General features: G+C 41.7%; 1 gene segment (V, D, J or C); it reads left to right on the forward strand.

The window, feature by feature from the left end:
- Positions 1 to 279: 279 nt before the first annotated feature.
- Positions 280 to 9091, forward strand: part of LOC122151839 — a 16309-nt gene continuing 7497 nt past the window's right edge. The window contains 3 exon segments of the C gene segment in view: positions 280 to 357; positions 1137 to 1140; positions 3068 to 3174. Coding sequence covers positions 280 to 357; positions 1137 to 1140; positions 3068 to 3174 — 189 coding nt within the window.

Raw genomic sequence — 9091 nt, forward strand, 5'->3', positions numbered from 1 at the left:
AATTGCAGTCAATGTCATGAAACAAAATGTGTATGAAACTGCTGTATGGAAAATGGATTTTCTCTGTAAACGTTCACCCGGATCACAATAAAAATTTTTAAATTCTTTGGGATGCTCCTTCCCAAACTGGGACATAAGGAAGCTGTGTACCAAGTGCTAAAGGACACACATCCTCATCTTAAAGTCTACCAGGAAGAAGACTTTCCAGAACGCTTTCATTTTCTAAACACAGGCGGGTCCTGCCAATGGTGATCTGTGCCGACTCTGGGTACAACATTAATGGGCTGCCTGACTGTGACTGGAAAGTCATTGAATAAAGAGCACCAATGTGTGGTCAAACATGAGAATATTAAAGAAGCTGATAAGATGATTCTCTTTCTTTCTTTCTTTTTAAATACATTTTATTGAAATATAATTTATGTACAGGGAAGTACACAAAACTAAAGTCATGTGGGTCAATGCATTTTTTTTTTCAATGTTTCCTCCCCTTCCCTCCCACTCCTGGCAACCGACAAAGCCACAACAACGACCTAATACTGTATTTGTCCTTCTGTGATTGACTTACTTCACTCAGCATAATGTCCTCCAAGTTCATCCACATTATGCAGTGTTTCGCAGACTCTACATTTTTCTTTAGTGCTGCATAGCATTCCATTATATGTATGTACCATGGTTTGATTATCCACTCTTCCGCTATAAATCTTAGAGATAAGTCCCTTGCCAGATATGTAATTATCTGCAAATATGAATTTGTTGCTGTCATTTTTGTTATGTGCTTTTTAGTGGTATCAATTTCTTTGTTCCATATAAGTTTCTATACTGAGCTCATTTCGCTTATGAATCATGTTATCACTTCCTTCATTGCTATTGTTTTAGTATTTGCTGAATATTTATGCTGGTCCTTTTTTTTGATGTGAAGTTTTACATTTTTCTTTGAGGTTACCCTTTGATTTATAGTTTTCTTTCCAAGTTTAGAATAGTCCGTTCTATCTTGTAGTTGTCTTGACTTCCCTACCAGCTACAAGTTCTGTATTGGCACAGTTTTTTCCCTACCTTTTTGATTTGTAGTTGTCCTCATTTGTTATTTGATGTCCCTGGTTCCACTGCAGGCTTATATACTTTAGATACTTCTATAGCTGGGTTGGTTTCTGGGTTATGTCATCATTCGTGTTAATGGTCAGTTGTTGTTTGCTGTTGTTGCTTCTCTGTCCAAAGGACTCCCTTTAGCATCTCTTATAAGGTTGGTCTGGTTTTAACAAATTCCCTTAATTTCCGCTTATCTGGAAATGTCCTAATTTCACCATCATATTTGAGGGACAATTTTGCTGGGTACATAATTCTTGGTTGGAAATTTTTCTCTTTCAGGGTTTTATATATTCCATCCCATTGTCTTCTCACCTGCATGTTTTCTGTTGAGAAATTCAAGTTTAGTCTTATTGGTTGCCCCTTGTAGGTAACTTTTCATTTTTCCCATACTGCTCTCATTAGTCTTTCTTTGTCTTGGTTTTGGTAAGTTTGGTAATGATATGTCTGGGTGATTTTCTTTTGGGGTCTATCCTGTTTGGGGTTCGTTGGGCATCCTGAATGGATATACTCTCATCTTTCATCATACCAGAAAAATTCTCTTCCAACAAATCTTCAATAATTTTCTCTGTGGTTTTATTTGTCTCTTCCTGTTCTGGAATTCCGATTACATGTAGGTCATTCCTTTTCATGGTATCCCACATAAACTTTAGGCTTTCTTCATTTTGTTTTGATCTTTTCTTCTAATTTATCTCTTTCCAAAGAAGTGTTCAGGTATTTGCCTTTAATCTCCCTAATTCTGTCTTCCATTGATTCGGTTCTGCTCCTTTGCTCATTCAATGTCTTATCTATTTCTGAAAATTTAGGGTTAATCTTCAGGATTTCTCTGTGTAAATTTTGTATCATTTCTAATTTTTCATTTATTTTGTCGTTTTGTTCTTGTATTGTCTTTTAAAATTGTTCTAGGGTTTTTTCTGTGTTTTCCTTAATCTGTCTCTCAATTTGTTGAAGATACCTAAATATAACTCTTTTGAACTCTTTATCAGGGTGTTCCAATGCTGTGTCTTCCTCAGGGATGTGTTTTGGGTCTATATCCTGGTCCCTTGTTTCTCCTGCTTTATCTTGCTTCTTTGTGTGAACTGTGATGCTCTGTTGTCTCCAAGGCATTGTAACTTTTTTTGTGTTTATAGTTAATTGGATTGTGTCAGAGTGACTTGCCCACTATTTTCGTTTTCTTTGTGTTGTTTGTATGTTATTTATACTAGCAGGGTACTGTGCTCCTCTATTCGCTAGTTGACAGCACTTATACACTTACCACCTGTCTCCTTTCCTATTGTCAGCCTCTCATATATGCCTGCCAATCTTGGCAAACAGAGCCTATTCTTAGGTCCCTGGATTCCGAATGAGAATGCTATCACTTTAAAATCCAAAATGGTTGCCATTTGTAAACATTCAAAATGGCTGCACCATCAGTCACTTTAAATATCCAAAATGGCCACTGCTTGTAAACATTCAAAATGGCTGCACCATCAGTCACTTTAAATATCCAAAATGGCTGCCACTTATAAACAATCAAAATGGCTGTGCCCTCTGGACAGCAGAAAGTCAACAGCTCAGGTTGTCTCCCCGCTTGCTGTTTCCCTTCCTGGTCATAGGCCACCAGTGCAGTAGTCCCTGCAGCCCATGGTGACCAGGGATGATCTTAAGGTCAATTCTCAGGTCCCGACACTACTTGGATATATTCGAGCTGTTGGTCCTGTCAGAGTAGCTGACAGTCTGTAGCTCCAATCGTCTCTGTACTCACTGTTTTTGTTCCGGTTTTTCCACTAGTTGGTACTTAATCCATTTCTGTATAGTTTCTTTCAAAGCTCAGGGCTCCAGGATTATCTTCAGTATCCCTGTCTATTGGTTTTTCTTTTCTTTGTTGAAGAGGATCTGTGTCACTTGTCTGCCTATTCCTCCGTCTTACTGGAAGTCAAGATGATTCTCTTTCCTTTGATAAAGAGAGCCTTTGTTCCTCCTGCTACAAAAACTTGTTGAAAAGATGAAAGTGATGCCCTGCGGCTGCAGCTCACGAACACCTCTGCATATTACACCTACTTCCTACTCTTCCTCAAGAATATAGTCTACTTGGACTCTCCTACACTGCGGGTGGGACTGTAAAATGGTACAACCATTGTGGAAAGCAGTATGGCGATTCCTTAAAAAGCTGGAATTAGAAATACCATTTGATCCAGAAATCTCATTACTAGGTATATATCCTAAAGAAGTGAAAGCCAGAACAAAAACAGATATATGCACACCTATGTTCATTGCGGCACTATTGACAATAGCAAAAAGATGGAAACAACTTATGTGCCGATCAACAGAAGAATGGATAACCAAACTATAGCACATACACACAATGGAATATTATGTGACACTAAAGAAAAATGTAGAATCTGCAAAACACTACATAACATGGATGAACTTGGAAGACATTATGCTGAGTAAAATAAGTCAATCACAGAAGGGCAAATTTAGTATGAGTTCATTATTGTAAAAAATCAAGGAAAGGTTTATATATGGAAGGAAAGTTTCTTTGTTCATTACCAGGGGTGGGAGGGGAGGGGAGAGAACACTGCAAAAAAAAAAAAAAATGCATTGACCCATGTCACTTTAGTTTTGTGTATTTCACTGTATATAATAAAATGTATTAAAGAATACATTTTATTAAACAATAAAATGCGTTTAAAAAAAAGAGTATAGTTTACTTGTTCATCATTGTGTTCTGTCTGCTGAGAAGAACAGAGCAGTCTGTGGTGATGGAAAGAATTTCTGACAGATGGTGGCACAAAGGGTCCATCTTTTCTTCATCTTTTATAGTCCCTGAAACTTTCTGCTAAGGATATAGCTGGATTTTCTTTCTGGGTTTGGGTTATTTCTGTTCTCATGTGTAATTCTTTTATCATGTTATTATCGGCAAACTGAAACCACTGGACAAATTTTAACAATAACCAAAAATTCTACTACTACCCAGTGGCAAAGCCAAGGGGTGGCCCATGGAAGCTTTGTTGTTGTTGTTATGTGCCGTTGAGTCAGCCCCGACTCATAGCGACCCCTCCTTGGGTTGCCGAGGCAGTATCACTACCGAAGTAGATTACCCAACCTTCCTTCCAAGGAGTGGCTGGTGGGTTTGAACTGCCAGCCTTCTGGTTAGCAGTCAAGTGCCTTAGGCACTAAGCTACCAGAGCTCCTATGGAAGCTTTAGCACTGTTTTTTTTTTTTTCAATAATCTCTATCAGCTTCTCCAACCCAACCCAAATAAACACATTGAGGATAGACAGTGTGCAGCTTTTAGTCATGCCCCTTTACCAGGTACCAGTTGCTGTTGCATTGATTCCGACTCACGGTGGACACCATTTGTGTTAGATTGCTCCATAGGATTTTCACTTTCTGATTTTTTTTGGAAACAGATCACCACCCCTTTCTTCCAGGGCACCTCTGAGTGGACTCGAATCTCCAGCCTTTTAATTAGCAGCAGAGCATGACCACCCTGGGACTTCTGTCATGCCGCTTAGTGTGTTCCTTAACCAGATGACTGCCTTAAAGCCTTCCATTTTATACTCCCTGAAGCCACCACCTTTTCTACTTGAATCTGTACTTTTTTTTTTTTTTTTTAATATGTAGGACCAATAAACTTAAAAGATATTAAAACTCAAAAAAAAAAAAATTAATTTAATTAATTTTTTTAAAATGTATTTTTTTCCTCTTCCAAATTTTCTAACTCCTTGAATTCTATCCTTGGACCCCTTGGCAGGTTCTATGGACCCCAGATTAAGAACTCCTAGTCTGGTTCTATATTTTATAGCATGTATATGTAATTGCAAGGAGCTCTGGTGGCTCAGTGGCAGCACTCAGCTGCTAACCGAAAGGTTGATAGTTCGAAACCGTCAGCCACTCCTCTGGAGATAAGACCTGACGATCTGCTCCCGTAAAGATTTATAGCCTAGGAAATTGCTGTGGTGATCTGGTGCTGCTCTGACAGAAATACAGCACCAATGGGATGGCTGTAACAAACAGGACTTTATCCTTACAATCTGGAGGCTTTAAGTCCAAGTTCAAAGTGCCAGGCTCTAGGGGCTGGGTGAAAGCCCCTCAACCTTGGGCTCCAGCTCTGCCTCCTGCTCCCAGCCCACTGAAGCTAGAGGCATTTCTTCACTCAGACAGCTGCTGGCTGCTGGGGCTGAGAAGCCCCGAGGTTGACAGTGTAAAAAGGCACTGTCCTGATGTTACCAAACCACACAGCAGGCCATTAACTTAAGTCCATTGTAAGTCCCAAGGCTTTGTTCAGGCTGCTGAGCAAAAACACAGCTACATGCAGGGTCCAAGTGTGCCATATGCTAGAGACTATCCCCAAGGCTTCTCCTTATATACAGGAAGCAGACCACATACCCAAAGGCAGCCACTCAGCTACTTGTGGTAGATCCCACCAAGGAGTTGATTGCCAGTCTCATCATGGGGAATAACTACCACCAGCTGCCCAGCCACTCAACCAGGCCCAGCCAAGTTGACACACAAACATAAATACCACAGAAATCCTATGGGACAGTTCTAATCTGTCCTATAAGGTCTCTATGACTCAGAACTAACTCGACAGCACACAAAACAATAATGTGTAATTGCATCAAATATACTTTTCATACTCTGATTAAATGTACAAATAAATGACAGTGTCAGGCAGGTAATAGGTCTCAGTAAATGGGGACCTAGAGTTCCTGTGATGGTTAATTTTGCTTGTTCTTCCAAGGAAAATGGAGCCTCTGCTTGTTCATCTGGAGAGTGGAGCTCCCAGGGCTGCGGTGAGGCACTGTCCCCTCCTCCATTCTACAGACTGCCTGTCACCAAGCTGGCCTCACTCCCTCAGTGGTCTTTGTGCCCCTATTCATACTTACGGCACTTGGCAGGAGGAAAATTGCATTAGTTTTGGGGATATTTTGGCTGCCCCCTCTCTCTGGGAGGCTGACTGACTTCACAGGCCAGCCCTGGGGGCCCTCAGATTTCAAGCCCCTCCGTGGCCTCCTTACCCCAGGGCTATGAGCTCCCTGCATCCAGGGAACCCCACCTCCAGAAGTCTTTAGGCGCCTGCTTCCCCTCTTGATTCATCCACCAGGGTCGCATGAGGAGCACAGTCACGAGCCAATGGTGACTATGTCACTGCTGACAATCTCGTGAGACACCCTCGAGTGACTCCAGGAGTCAGGCAGTCACAGAAACAGCAGAGCTAGGAAGCTCTCAGACCAAAAGAGCAGAAGGCCTAGAGGAGGGGTCCCACCTAGCCCCTCACAGTGCTTCTGGATAAGGCCCAACCAGAACTCAGGCTCTGACTCCAGAGCTCACCCCAACTCCTCCTTCACCACCTCCTCCTCACTGCCAGGTCACCCTTCCCCTTATCCAAACTCTTAGTGCCCCAGGGGGCTCATGCTTACCCTCTAGTTGGGGTCTGCCACCTGCTCCAGAACCTTTTCCCCTCATCCCTTCTGCTTTCCTATCAAAACTTACCTGTCTTGTGCCCCCATCAGCTGAGAACCCTAACCTCTGCTCCCCAAGGCAACTCCTAGTTATCTGAGATACATGGATGGCATCTGCAGAACAAAGACCTGGGTTCAGGAGTTGGCTCTGATTAGCACAAGCCCTCTGCCTCTGAGCTGGCTCATTGTCCTTATCTATTAAATGGACTTGTTTACATGGCTACGTGACCTTTCACTGCTGCTACGACAATCAAAATCATCTAAGAATGTGGAATCACTTTATAATCTGTAAAGCTCTGTCAGTAGCTATGATGTGGGACTTCAAGGCTGACAGGTTGTTGGATGTGTTTCCATTAGCAAGTCCTTCCAGAGAAATGATACGAAGGAATGGCTTTAGGGGATGTGTTTTCAACAGTGGGAGAGAGCCATGTCACATATTCCTGGCCCTCCCCTAAGTCACATCCCAAGCCATGCCCTTGTAGGCAGACTGACTTGAATCTGAGTGGAAGTTTGAAAACTCCTAAGAGATGACCCTCCTGAACCTAGCACAGGAAATTGACTGGGGAAGTGTTGAGGTTGAAGAGGACTTGCTTCTCCTTTAGATGTGATTCACCGTTTATCTCAGCAAGCCAAGAGGGTGACCCAAAACCAAACCAAGCCTGTTGCTGTGGAGTCACATCTGACTTATAGTGACCCTACAGAACAGAGTAGCACTACTCCTTAGGGTTTCCAAGGCTGTAAATCTTTGCAGAAGCAGACTGCTACATCTTTCCCCTGTGGGTTCAACCACTGACCTTTCAGTTAGCAGCTGAGTGCTTTAACCACCATGCCACCTGGTGCTCCTTAAGAGGGCAATAGTAGGATGAAATATCTAAGTCTGTTGCTGAGGAGGAAAGCCAGGAGAGGTGGGTACTCTGCTCCCGGGATAGAGCATATGGATCCCAGAAGGTATTTTCAAACCATTCATTGGCTTAAGGGCCTGGAATGTGAGCTACTAAGAAGCACACAGGGTTGAACATCGGAAGGCCTGGCTTCCACACCCTACTGTGTTACCAAGCTGTGTGCCTCTGGGTGGGACACTGATTGTCTCTGTGTTTCCTATCTGTGAAAGGCCTGTGATGATACCCCACTCATGGAGTTTTATGACAATTCATGGATTCAAAAGAAGCAGAAGTGCCTTCTGTTGGGTTAGGAGGTCAGGTGCTCACCCACACCACCTCACAATGTGCCCAGGCCCTGTGCTACCCCTAGCATAGCTCTTGTCTAGCTCTATAAGGCCTCTTACATTATCTATGTCCCTGTTGGACTGGCCCTTGCAGGGGAGCTCAGTGTAGTCTCTTCTTATACTTACAATGCTGAGCACCTGGTCAACATTCAGTGTACACAGTGGCTGAATGGAAGAAGAGAGGGTGGTGCACCTGTAATTATTATCCTAGGACCCACATTGTACCTGGGCCAGAGGCTCAGGGAGGCCCCTTTTTCCCAGTCTGGCTGTGATGACTTGTCTACATTTACGTTGTTTTCAAACCTTTCACTTTGCTTTCCTCTTCAGGGTCACAAAGGCCCCCAGTCCCAGGCAGCAGCTACCCTAACATCTGGGAGTTTTTTATTCATGCTCTCTCTCCTTCTTTGGGGCCAAACTGAAATAATAATATAGTTGCCATGGAGTTGACTCCACTTCTGGCAACTCCATGTGCATCAGAGTAGATTCCATAGTGATTCCATAGTGTTTTCAATGACTTATTTTTCAGAAGCAGATCACCAAGACTTTCTTCTGATGTGCCTCCAAACACTCTGTGCCTCAGTTTACTCATGGGTAAAATGGGAATAATAATGTAGTCTACTTCTGGGTAGATATATGGATAGCTTGATAAGAAAATACTAAATTGTCTTCTAAAGTAGTTGTCCCACTGTACACTTCCAGCAGTTGTATGTAAGAAATCTCGTGGATCTCTGTCCTCTTCCATCTTTGTATTATCAAACTCCTAAATTTTGGGCAACAAAATGCATATAAAATGGTATTCATTACGGTGCTTGTTTGTGTTTCCCAGAACACTAATGAGATTGAGCATGTCTTATGTTTATTAACCAAACATATTTTCTCTTCTGTGAAATGCCTGTTCATATTCTTTGCTCATTTTTCTATTATCTTTTTTTTTTTTTCAATTGATTTGCAGGAATTCTCTCTATATATATTCTCAAGGTTAATCATGTGTTGGTTATATAAAATAATTATCTTCTCCCGGTTTGTAGCCTTTTTACTTTCTTCAAGGTGTCTTTTGATGAGCAGAAGCTCTTAATTTTAATGAAGTAGAATATCAGAAATATATTCATCTATATTTTTTTCTAAAAGTTTTAAATTTTAACACATAAATTCTTAATCTATCAACAGTTGATTTTTGTGTATGATATGAGGTAGGGATATCCCCCTCTGGATAATCAAATCTAGCTCTGTTTGTTGAACAGTCCTGAAACCAATCTTTTTTTTTTTTTTTTTTTAATTAGGATTTGGGTGAAGATTTACAGAGTAAATTCACTTTTCATACAGCAGTTCACAT

Source organism: Orycteropus afer, unplaced genomic scaffold (genome assembly GCF_000298275.1).
Source record: "Orycteropus afer afer isolate SDZICR_OR568_19922 unplaced genomic scaffold, OryAfe1.0 scaffold00015, whole genome shotgun sequence".
Classification (NCBI taxonomy): domain Eukaryota; kingdom Metazoa; phylum Chordata; class Mammalia; order Tubulidentata; family Orycteropodidae; genus Orycteropus; species Orycteropus afer.